We start from the raw sequence: 13220 nt of genomic DNA on the forward strand, positions 1-13220 counted from the left end.
CTTTAAAGGCACATACATCTTCATCTGGTTTGCTATAGCAAGGCTGGTGACAGTAAGTCAGGCTCACTTTCTCCATGCAATGCCAAGAAGCAAAAAAGAAAAAAAAAAAAAGTATTCTTGATCTAATCAACCAAGAACAGCTGCAACACTTCTTATTCCTCTACGAATATACTTCAATTTATCAGCTCCTTAGTACATTTTTTTTTCTTCAACTGAATTATACCCACAAGCACCCTTTCGAAACAGTGAGAATCTGTACCTCCCATTCTGTCTACATATTTGTACTAGAATAAACTGGAATGGATGATGAGATGTTGGAGGATTAGATTAGAACAGAAAGAGTATTAGTTTTCTCTAGTACCTCTCTGCAAGAACTTCCAAAGGACTAGCTCCGAGTGACCAACTTCGTACCATCCAAGCAGAGTCCATTGCAGCCAAAAATCCCCTGGCTATTCCAGTTCCCATTGGCCAAAATGGCTAATATTATAGTTGACAAAAAAAGCAGAGAAAGAAAAAGCATCCGTTAGGGAAAATTTTAAGCAAATATCAAAAATACATTCAGATGGTAATCTGCTGGGAAATTATAGCTCAGTAATTAGCTTAAAGCTCTATGCCCGCTGGGCTAGAGGAAGCCAGTTGTATGGTGAATTGCCCCCGAGTTCCCCCAAAGCCCATGTTTCCTCTATTTCCAACAACAATTCATAGCCTGGAGTGCCTTAACAGCTCCTCTTCAAGATTGTCCTTTATAACCCATTACAAAATGCTAATTAGTAACAGGCCTACAGTAGGTTCTGTAGAGAGCCTAACTGTCCCAATAAGAAGCAGATGGAATAGACACAACTTCAGAAAAATCTCTGCACACATTTTCTTAAGAAGATCACTACCATCTTAAATATTCTGTTTTCCCAACACACCTACTCTTCATTCAAACCTCCCACTTTATCGTATAATAAACAGTATCTTTCCTTATAGTACCTCTCTTATAGACAGCACATATTTCAGTGATGGGTGCAATGGCTTGTGCTTATGCTTCATTTCACTGCTTTCACATGGTAAGTTTAAAACACAAACCTCTAGAAGACTGTCCCCAACCAGTGCCACAAGTAACTGGTGGCCGTTCTGCTCTCGCACCAGGGCTGCATTCTCTGACGCATACATGCACGTGAAGTCAAACATGGCCACATCTGGCTGACCATAGTGATTGATGGCAAAGTCCAGTGATGGTAGCTGCTGATTAGTTGAGAAGTCAGCGGCTTCTCTGGCATAATTTAGCAGAGCCTCCTGGTCCACATTCTCCCGTGAGAGTAATAACTCTGTGTCGGCAAAATCCTGCCAAAACCAGAAAAGTAAAAGTGAAATAGTGAAATACACAGGTTTAAGAGTAGTGTATACAACAGCTGGCACTAAAATTCTGACAAACCCTCTGATACAGGTCTGCCCTCTAATTTCTTTCGTTCTTTTCTGTGTTTATGCTTCCCAAGAAAAGATTTGTAAATCTCTTATTGCAAACATTAATCATGTCCTACTAGCATTCCTGACTGTGAAAGGGCTAAGAAATTTCTGAGTATTTCTCTTCACAAACTTCAGACAAAAGGCACAAGACTCCTTATTTATTCATATGTGGCCAAACTACTTTTAAATCAGCTTCTGTCGGAATAAGAGGTAGGTAAATACTTTCTTCACTCCCCACTTTTTCATTGCCATAAAATGAGGGAAACTCAACCAAACTATCAAATGTTCTTTAAACATATTTCACCCTAACAGGAACAAAACCCCCAAAGCTACAAATGGATACAAATCTGGAGAGGATAGGTCTTGTAACACACTTCTGGTGGCTCAAAATACTTCAGAAGGGCATTAACTGCATATAGTTGTGTTCTAAAACACACCTATGTAAAAACATTACGTGGTGGAAGAAGAGCGTTGTTTCCCTTCTTTCAGCATACTAAAAGCAAGTTGTCCTAAAAATCTTAGTTTATAGAGAATATAGGAAAAGTTAATACCCACATGCCGTATCACTCCTTTTTCCAGCAAGCTCTGTTTTTTGGCAGTCATGACAAAGTAGTGTGTATCATCTTTGTAGTAGACAATGTTCTCCAAGTCAATACCTTGTGGTGGAACAAAAGACATGGTAGTGAAGGAACAAGTTACGTGTTACATGTGACACAAGAGCTCTATTAGAAGAAAGCAAATTGAAATTACACGGTTAGAAAGCCTTAGAGAGAGAATGCCAAGCAGCTTCCTTCCATGACTTTGAAGAATCTGAATCTTCAACAAAACCACAAAGAGCACATTTCACCTGCATGCAGCTACCTCTTTTAAAAAATACATTTATCATTATTCTAAGGTTTGCATTCAGATGTGGAGTGCAAGAAGCTAAACTCAGCATTCAAACTTTTCCTATTTAGGGCTCAGATTTCCTGAAAACTGTCAGGGAAGTTCTCCACTTCTTAACAAAAATGACGTGCATCTGCTTGATACATATCTGCTTTGTACAGCTGTAAAGAACAGCTGTAAGAATGAGGAAGTCAGATTTCAGAGACAGCAATGACTGACTTCCTTGCACAAGATGTTCATTTACTCATTAAACATGACACCTGAGTTACAAAGTTGTAGCAACAAAGACAAATAGTTTTAACTGGAAATCTGGTAATTGCTGGCAAACCTGTGGCTTCTCGTAGATCCTGGAAGAACTTCTGATTGAATATGAAGGCCACACCGCTGATCTCTTCTACTTTGGCTTCAGCTGTGGTGTTACGATTGATGAAGTTTGCTGTGATAGCAATTGCTAGTTTTCCACGGAACTCTTTTCGGCGAAACCCTATGGGAAAGATGAAGTAGTAACACTGAAAAATAGAGCATACCTAAAGAGAAGGCTCAGCACGTTATAGACAGGTGCCCTCACAAAATAAAAACAGTGAATGGATCTGATGAATTACAAACTCCTCCACAGAGAATGCAACAATTGCTTCACCAGAAAAATAGAAGTTTGTTTAGGGAAAAAGCTCACCTTCTCTTTCTTACCTCTTTTCCAAAAATTGCAACTTGCAACAAAAAAGTTAAGATAGAATTCTCTACTATACAGAGTAATATTCAACACTTCAATTCCTGTTCCCAAAAGTAAGAGCTATAATAGTACTCAACTGAAGAAAAAATGTAGGAAAAATTATCCAGGTTAAAACACCTAATTCCTTTGCTAGTGGACAGAAGTGGGAAAAGACAACCCATGTGTCTTTGATACAAATGAATTTTTTACATGGACTTTTAATCTCCCTTTCACTAATCAAATGTCTTTCCAGATTTTGATTGGGATGTTAAAAGCCATTTTGTTCTAACTAATTTAAGAATACTTTCTATTTGAAAGCGAATTATGGACACATTACCTTCTAAGGTGTTCCTCCTGCCATCCCCTCCAATGATTACTTCAAATTCATACTCAGATACCGGATGGGTTTTTGGGTGGACCAATGCACGCCAACCTATTCCTGTTGATAAACTCCAAGTTAATGACAATATAAACAGTGCTCATAATAGAACAAATACATAAAACTACTTCTTACTGTCCATAATCCCTTTGTCACATAGTTGGTAAAGATACACTGCAGGACAGCTATATTGTTGACAGAGCTATGGCTGACTTGCACAGCCAGTCTGTGTGAATCAGAGGCAGAGACAGCTCTGGTAAAAAAACCCTATTACCTTTAAGGATCACTACAACCTTTATAGCTTCTCTAGTGCCTACTCAAACTAATAGGATGTCAAAAAACAAGTAAGCCGCCATCTCCCATGGCAATCAGAGAACAGGTTTCACAAAGACACAAAAAGCATAAGGATCATTCATTGATACAAATATCCTCAGTGAATGCAAAGAAAGAAGCTGTTTTAAAAAGGTATCTTCTAAGTGTAATAGCTTTAAATATTCTAGGAGCAATTACGATCTACTGTGTTTTGGTCTATTTCTCTGTAGTACTTCAGGTGATTTTGTTTCATATAGTAACTAATTTGGATTTGTTGCTAGGAAAAATAAATCCTACTAAAAATTCAAGTGAAAGTGTATTAATAATTACTCTTATTAATGGAGCATGAGGAAAGGACTTAAGAGTCATAAACAGGATTATGGAGTAGGAGTCTGTGCATCCTACCATAACTTCCCCTTTCTCTACAACCCATTTCAATGCTACTTGCTTTCATTCTCCTGATCCTCTGGAGGGTAAACAAGCCCCTGAAATTCCACATTGACATGGATCTCTATTCCCAAGATCAAGGCAACCTTCAAAAGGATAAGCTGGAGCTGACGGATACCTGCAAAAAAGCAGATGATAATGAAATAAAAGAAAAAGAAAAGAGCACAAGTGCCAATGCATCTCTGGTATTACTGATAAACTGATTTAAAGGCCAGCACTATTTTCTTTTTCCCACTGTGTTCCCAGCATTTCATCCAGGCAGCACTGGTGTGTCATATCACAGCATGCCAAGAAACTTCTATATAGCTGAAACACCAGCCTTTTCAAAGAATAAAAAGTAAGTAATCATTGAATGCTTCAGTCCCCAAATCGGCAACAAGGGAAACAACTAGAACATGTACTGCAGGAGTGGGAGGGGAGAGAGCACCAGCGGGACTGCACTTCTGTCACAGATGGCAACTAGCCATTTGATCAGCTTAGCTGTTGATACTGAACTGCACCTTCATCCTAACACCTCTGGGTTAGTGAGGGCACAGTAAGTTCCTCACCACCTCTTTCCTCTTCAGTTAATGTAGGTAGGGGGCATGAAAATAAGTGCAAACTCTTATTAATTTGAAGGAAGATATCCTACTGTCATATTTTAGACACCGAAATGAAAAAATAATCCATCTAAACACTAAATTTCAGCTGTGATGAGATACAAAAGAAGACAACATGCATGAAGTACTGAAAGAATAAAAATGACAAGGAATTGAAAGGGAAAAAGCATACTGAAAGAATAAAACCGACAAGGAATTGGAAGGGAAAAAGCAATCTGCAAGACTGACGTTCCAAAAAGCATCCAGTTCAACCATTCCTTGCAAAAAAAAAAAAAAAAAAAAAAAAAAAAAAAAAAAAAAGGCAGTTTTTGCTGTGGACAAGAAGCCAATTCTTATCTACTATGTCTGTGCTGCTTTCTGCTTCCAGTGGAGAACACAGACTGGTGGGCCAAACCTGGTTGTGCCATGTTCAGTACATTTTTTGGAAAAAATAAAAAGAAAACCTGAAAAATAATAACTCCTGCTCCACCAAAGCATTCAGCTTTCAAAGGAGACTGATTCCTCAGAATTTGAGAATCATCAAAATTATTCTCAATTTTAATATGTAAACCTCTATTATTCATAGGCTGACAGTATTCTTGAAAATATCTTCATCACTCTTCCAAAAATTAACAAAGCCAAAATTGTTCCTCCTTTTTCTAGATCAACATTCACAAGAATATTCAAAAGATCCAGTAATTTTTCTTTTTTACAAGATGTTTTCAATGCTCAAGAGGAACAGAATAATGTGGCAGCTGCAGGAATGTAACAGCAAAAAACGGAGTATTATCCATCAAATCATAAAATAAAATAAAAGGCTTTGAATCCTAAATGTACTTTTCAGCACAGGAAAAAGATATGCTTGGAAGGGTATAAAAGATGATAGATATATATTGTATGTGTAATAATCTCATGACAATGTATGTATTTCACATCAAGGTCTAGGCTGAAATGCATGATGCAAACGTAATGCTGAATCATACAATAAAGACTTGAAAGCAGTGACTGGTGTAGGCTGCGTTTTAACGAGCTACCCCGTGCCCTTGCCTACATTTCCCCTGTAAAGAATGAGTGCTGCTGTGTCCAGCAGCGGCTGTACTTACTGATATGGTCTATGGATCCCGCACAGAATTTGCCATAAAACTTTTTGGCGCCGAGACCCCTCAAGTCATGTATGGTGAATGGCCACAAATGCAGCACATTATTGCGGGAAAAGGCATCCCTCTTTTCTATGACCACCACCTTGGCTCCCAGGAATGACAGGTCGATGGCTGTACGAAGGCCACAGGGTCCAGCCCCAATTATCAGACACTGCAAAACAACCAGCACAGAGTAACTTTACAGTCCTAGAAGGAAATAAGATATTTTTACTGCAGCTTCCAAGCATCCCATGGCTCTTAGGAGTAAGTGCTCTTTGTCTGCAAGATAAGCTGAAATTTCAGATCAGTCTTTCTATTGTTACCTGCCATGTTCTGCAACTGGTAACATTAAAGCAGTAACTGCAACCTGAAAATAAAGCATATCACAGAGCAGTGAAAAGTTTGGAGGAGCAGGCAAGTAAACTGCCTGTTTGCAACCCTTGTTTTAAGATAAGCTACCAAGGTGTACTCTCCAAGCTATGTAAGCACCTGGAGAACAGCAGTATTTCTGAAGGCTTCTCCCTCCCCCATTCAATTCAATTCATTGATTTTTTTCTTAAAAGAAAAAAAAAAAAAAAAAAGGTGATGACAAGTTTTCCTCTCATCTTCCAAAGCCTGAGCTGGCCTTTCTTGAGAAAATCTTCAGTAACATTAAAGATTCCTCATCATGACTGAGTAGCATAGCAATAGCTACTGCAGATAAATACATGAGATGCTAGCATTTTTATAAACATCATCATCTAAAGTAGCACAGACAGTAGTCAAGTCAGAGCGTTCTAACATGCCTATGCTGGTGCTTCTACTATTGCAGCAAAGGAAACTTCAGGAAAGTAAACATAATGTAAATACAAATTTTGTGCGACTAGACTATTTTTATCAAAGTATGCTTTCTCCGGCCTACCCTTTGTCATATCAAAGGTCTTTCATCTTCTCATATCTTTTTCCACTCTACTCACAAACACTATCAGAGGCTAATAAACAACTTGAGAATGTAAAATACGTGCATACTTAAGTGTTGGAAATACTTTCTGAGAAATAATACAGCAAGACCAGTTCTTTTAAGATTAAAAAGCCAAGATAGCCAGTTGACATTTCTCACCCACAGAAACTGAAGTCCACAAAGGAAGCTGGCATGAGTTTGTGCCTTCACAGGAATATAGTACATGGTCCGCTCTGTCATATCATTTTTGTACTTTGATTTCTATTGAGTATAAACTAGACCCACAGAATAAAGACTTTGCTACAGTGCTGACTGCTGCTGCCATGTGAGTATTTTCCAGTTCCTTACATACCCTTATGGCTGGACAACAAAGCGCTCTGAGAAATTCTTAAGTATGCTAAAACTTAACCAGAACCCAACCTTCTGATAAACAGCATATCCCAAAGCAAAGCTCTTTGTTTGTTGGTCATCCCCTTATGCCAGTTTTTACAGGTTGCCACTTATTCACCAGTTGTTCACTGGAGCATAAACCCTGTAAATAATGTAAAACTGCAAATATAAAGCCTGAACAATGAATACAACAGTACAAGTTACAGCAGTGACGAGGTAACAACTGACATACAAATTTGAAGTAAGACTACTGTGTAAGGTAAGAGGTCACACAACTCTGAGGGCAGAGACCCAAGTCTAGTGGAACAGGAAGAATAACAGCACTGCTTTAGTAGCTTCAGGAACCTGAAGGCACGTGGGTCAAAAGGCAAGCCCAACCACTGAGCTATTAAATTCCTAAACAAACTTGTGCATTGTCCAACTTGTCATTCGCTACAAGCAATAATCAATTAGGCTCTAATATATTCCTCCAGTGTAATACTGTCTTCTTTGCAGGTAAGTATAACTCTCAAACACTTTTTAAACTTTCAAGAAAATTTGATGAGCATATCATATTTATCCAGGTAATAATTTTGCCCATATGGCAGCTACAATCTTCAAAGTGACTGGCTTCAATAAGCAACATGACCACACTGAGTTGGGTGACTTTTATTCTTTGATAACATTCCCCACATTAAAATAGTTATGATGGAGTACACAACAAAGGAATTGTACTAAAATCAGACTATTCAAACTCAGGTCTACATAATCAACTTATAAATTAATTGCCTGTAATTTTCTCACAGAAGAAGTGTAAATATTTTTTTTTCTCTACAACCTTCCACCCTGCCCTCAAACAAGGATGTGTTTAACAACATCTAGGTTATGTTTAAGACTCTAGATGTTCTGGATGTAAAATATATGACAGTCAAGTCATTCACGGTCAAAAGTTTTTTTGTTATTTTTTTTTACCATCACAAACACATTAAATTATGTTGTTACAGAACACAGTGAGTTTTAAGCAGTTAAAAACAGAAGAAAATTCTGCTCCCTTTTCCACCTCTAACGCTTCTTCCAGTTTCACATCTCTCATGGAAACCTACATCCTGATACTCTCACAGGCAGCAGTAACTACATGAGATGCCAAGTACAGCCAAGAAAATCAAGGCAGTTGTTGTTCCTTATTCCCTTTCCCCTCAATGACTCCAATAACTGCTGCAACTCCATGCACTGAAGCTGTCTCACCACTCAGAAACACTTCTTGCTCAAGATCTTTCAGAGATTATGCTAAGTTTTCAGTAACACCACTATGGTAATGGAACATTAAATGCAAATTGCAATTCTGTATTCTCTGTGTAACGAATGAAGAAAGAGCACCATTTTTAACTATTTACATTTGAACAACCCATCCCATCCAAATCTCGCGTTCACGAACACTGGTTATCTGAATTCTGGCTAACTTGGACGCTGGCCATGTGATGCACTAACTGCCGAACCCTAGTCATGGCACTTCATCCCTGACCATTTTTTAAATGGGCAAGTAAAAACTATGCTACAGAAGATGAGAACTTCAAAACTTGTATATGTTCAAGTGTATAGAAAATGAGCTTCCTAAAGAAATGACTGTTCTGATAAAATGGGTAAAACCCTAATCTTTATTTCACATTCTATCATGCCACATGCTCACTTAAATTTCTGTATTTTTTAATCAGTGGTTTGCAAATTACATTAAACACTGAGAATACAAAACTAAGTGAGACAGGAAACATAAAATCAGGTATGATTCACTTCTCAAAAGGCTGCTACTTTGAACAGTTACAATTACCTCTTAGGAATTACATATAAACATTTAATGGCAGATACTGTTAGGAAAGGAAACAAGTAATTAGCACAAGCATAAAGAAATATTAAAAGAACACATATTTATCATTTGTTTACATTAAAAATTTCAACAAAGTTTATATGTAAAGGCATACAAAAATAATTTATCATCACAGGTATATATTCTTTAAGACACACGAACAACAACAAAAAAATTAACTAGATTTCACTTCCTTTCAGGTACTAATTTCACTACTCAAAATGGCATGAATCGCAAATCCACAGTCCTAAATGTTTCTGCACTGGGGCAGAGGCGGGGTGCCACCTTTAATTTATTCACCATCCACCTTTTCACTTGTGTTCCTGTACAGCATCTCACCAACAGCTTCTTAGCAAGACTGGCAAATTCCTCTCTGTCTTGCCTCCACTCCTCTTCCTCTTTTCCTTTACTCTCTCTCTCCTCCTCGTCACCCACACAGGAGAGAAGCTACGGAGTAAGTCTTCCCATTCCTCTAACAGAGACCAATTCAGCATTGTCATTGACATGTCCCCTGCAATTATTCCCACCACCACCACCAACAGCAGCAAGTTCTGAGGTTTCTCTCTCATCATTAAATGACAAGAGAATCACACATGACCCCTTAAGTCTGTTTATCTCACCATTACCTCATGTCCATGATCACTGCATGACACTTCTACAACCCCTCCCCTGATCTCATTTCTCCATTTCCATCCTACACTCTCTCTGCCTTGGCTTTGGTGCACAAAATAGGCCAAGCTTTTGGACTATACAAAATCTCTAGCAATCTCTTTAGTCAAACATCACTCCCAGTATGCTTTACCTCTTTTACTCAGTTTTCAACTGCACTTTAAGAGATGTTTTATAGACAGCTGGCTACATGTGTTTCTTCAAAGCGTGTCCTTTTCTGATTTATTTTAAGACTCAGTACTCCTCTATGTCTTCAGCTATTCTTTCAGAGCACTAACTGAAGGACTTCCCTCACTTCTCCCACACCTCTCACCACAAACTTCCCACAGGCTTCACCCTTCACCTCTTTACCATCTTCCTCTACAACGTGCCTTTGTATCACCTCATTCACAGTCACTGGCTCAATCAGCTTTTCAGTGCTGCAGATTCACAGAACTTTTCCAGCTCAGAGTTGACTACTTTTTGTCTAAGCTGAAGTCTCTACCTTTCTGACATCTCCTCATGGCTGCCTAGTTTTCAGTTCAAGCCCAACATGATAAAAATCAAGCTCCAACACCCTTAACTCACCTCACCACTTCCCTTCTAGGTAAGTGTCACAATCAATTTCCCGAATGTCTTTCATAGCTGGATGTTAATGTCCACTCCTATCTATTTTTTTGTATATCCTCATAATCAAGCAATATTCAAGTCACACACATATTCTTCCATTAAATCTCCTCTTTCATGTTACACCTCTGCTGTCGAAGCAACCTTTCCTTCAAGGTTAACAAATACAGTCTTGCCCACTAAGATATATATTCAGAGCCCAGATGCAAAAATCACTTTTAGTCTGTTACTTCAAATAAATTAAAATAACTCTACACTCTTGCACAGCTTCCTCAATCTCTTTCTCATTAAAATATAAGCTACCTGTCTTCATTTCACAGCCTTTAACACCCCATTTCAGCTCTACTCATCATGCTTCATTCAAAATCAGAGCAATTCCTGAATCCATTGAACGCAAAGTGCAGTCAAGTTTTCAGAAAAAAAATTTTGAACTTTGCTCCATGATGTCCATACCGTTTGGAAGGTTTATTCCTAAATATACACAAAAGTCACTATATTTATCTTCCTGTAAGTCCCTCCTTTGTCATGCTGCCTCAAAAAAGTAAACCTCAATAAAGTGGTTGGACCTTCAGGGTGTTAAGGCTACTGCCCCCTGTGATTACCAACAGCGCCCAACTGTTTTATTGTTTTCCAAGTTAATCTATATGCACCTGTTACCTATCATCTGACATATCAACTGTAAGCTTTTTGAGGAAAGTGTTATCTTTACAAGGTCTAGTACAAGTGCACCTTGGTCCACTAGTAATTTTTCCAGTGATATTGTAGTAATTAATTATAAATGCCACCATCATATGAAAATGACCACTGGAAAGTGAAACAGAATAAACAATCAAGAAATCAAGAAATATAACTTTCTAATATCTAGTTGGGAATTAAACTTCAGTCCACAGATCTGAAACAACTGACATATTCTGAACAGGATGTATTTCCCTCTTAGTTCTCTACTGAGGAATTAGTCATTAATTCCTCCTATTAAGATATTTCCTTCTCCCAAAAGGTGAATATTCAAAAGAAGAAACAGCATGTATTGTCCTCAATGAAGGACAGAATCCTGTTCTAATTCTATCATCTTTTGCACTATCTGTTCCTTTTTTAAAAAAGTAAAAAATGTAAAAAAAGAAAATCCTACCAAGATTAAAGGTTTACCAGCTAAGATTTTCTAAGCCATCTATGGTACTGATGCCACAAAACCACAAAACAGAAACTTGCAGGCTGCTTCTCCTGAATAAATTACAAATATTCTGGTAATTTCCAAGGACTTCCATTTAGCTTCTGCTATTCAAGCGGGCAGTCAAATTTGGTAGTAGCAAACACAATTACTGATTGAGCATTAAATGATACCAAATTGAAACTATATATTATAAATAGTATGCCTGAGAACATTCCTGAATCTTCCCTGGGCCTGTATTGACACCAGGCAAACATTGTTCTACATCCAGACATTTTTCTTGTGTATTCTAGAGACAAACTGGGTAATAGGTGTCTTGACCACCATAAATAAATCTCTTACCTTTGTATTGGCGCATGCTTTCCCCTTCTTATAGTCCTTATGGCTGCCTCTTTTATCCAATTTGGCCCATAAGGCTTTGGCTTTCCAGTAATTGAGCTTGGACTTCAGTTTGTGATAGAAAGAACGGTAGTCCTTAGGCTTTAGCTCTAGGTAGTCACAGAGTTCTTGGAAAGCCTTAAGAGTTCCCTTGCAGGTTGAAGCCTGGACGAATCTGTCGAAGAGAACATGAGCCTGGTTCACCTTCTCATTCTTACTTTCCTCCATCCTTCACGCTTTGCAGCTGCCCTTGGGGGCAGCTGTTCTCTTCCAGTCTGCCAGACTTCCTGATGTTGCTCTGCTGAGCCACTTTCACCTCTGGCTTACAAGCATTATTAACCTATAAAATAAAAAGAAGAAAAAGTAACTGAGCTTGCTCTTTTTTTTTTCTTTCCAAAATTTTGACTAAGCCTGTTGAACTGAGAGCCCAGATTCTCAGTAACTAATAAGGCATCAGTCCTATCTAAGTCAACTGATCAATATCCTGAGGGCTCCCACCCAAGCTGATTGACGCTGAGCCTTCCAAAGCTCACTGAGCCTCACTGCAGACTGGGACATCTCGCCTCTGTTAAATCACAGAATACTTTAACCTGAGCCAGTCCCTAGGAAGTTTTATCAAAACTCATTTCACGTGAACAGCAGAGAAGTTAAACTGGCAGATATTACATGATGTTTGGAAGTAGGCAGCATTTTAAAACAAAGGATACAGACTTACTAATGTAGCAGTCACTGTGATAACCAGATCACTGTGGTTAACACCACAGCAATAGTTACATGCTTGTCTTAAAAATACTACTACCACAAAGAACTTTAGGAGCTGGTATTCCACCAGTAAAGTAAGTTTTGGTTCCTTCATTCTAAAAGGACATGGGTCTTTGCTCATGATAATAGAGAAGAAAGAGGATGGCATAGCACAAGCCGATACCTCTGTCAGAGTCCTTGCACACACTGCTTTTGTACAGTGACATAACCATCCAGTGATGGCTACTGCAATCCTACAAAGTTAAACCTGCTAATAGCAATCAAATGCTTAAGCAAAGATGTCAAGACTGAAAAAAAAAAAATGTCTGCCTGTGTTGTATCGAGCAGTATAAGCATTTGCCTTCCTAAAGTATTCTGTGTATGCCTGTAGGTAAGCAAGCAGTGCAAGAGTGACATGTGGCCGACGCACGACCCTCATGAGATTCTCCTAGTAGTTCCTCTACTCTGTGAGTTTTCAACTTCTTTTGACATTCAGGTCCCTACAAAATTTTAGGTGGCAACTGGGGTCCTCAGCAGATTAAATACACTAACAGGACGTCTGCTACTCTTAGTTGCTTTTCTGGGAT

General features: G+C 38.5%; 1 protein-coding gene across 18 annotated transcripts in view; it reads right to left on the bottom strand.

The window, feature by feature from the left end:
- The window catches only part of MICAL3 (microtubule associated monooxygenase, calponin and LIM domain containing 3), a 161673-nt gene that overhangs the window by 97511 nt on the left and 50942 nt on the right, over positions 1-13220 (bottom strand). For all 18 annotated transcript variants that reach the window (XM_055807539.1, XM_027782826.2, XM_027782827.2 and 15 more), the window contains exons 2-9: positions 11857-12232; positions 5866-6073; positions 4186-4302; positions 3384-3485; positions 2666-2821; positions 2008-2108; positions 1072-1329; positions 362-477 (exon numbers count right to left, since the gene is read on the bottom strand). In XM_055807539.1, the coding sequence (XP_055663514.1) occupies positions 362-477; positions 1072-1329; positions 2008-2108; positions 2666-2821; positions 3384-3485; positions 4186-4302; positions 5866-6073; positions 11857-12120 (1322 nt within the window). In that variant the 5' untranslated portion in view covers positions 12121-12232. The remainder of the gene's footprint in view (positions 1-361; positions 478-1071; positions 1330-2007; positions 2109-2665; positions 2822-3383; positions 3486-4185; positions 4303-5865; positions 6074-11856; positions 12233-13220) is intronic.

The sequence above is a fragment of the Falco peregrinus genome, chromosome 6 (assembly GCF_023634155.1).
Source record: "Falco peregrinus isolate bFalPer1 chromosome 6, bFalPer1.pri, whole genome shotgun sequence".
NCBI lineage: Eukaryota > Metazoa > Chordata > Aves > Falconiformes > Falconidae > Falco > Falco peregrinus.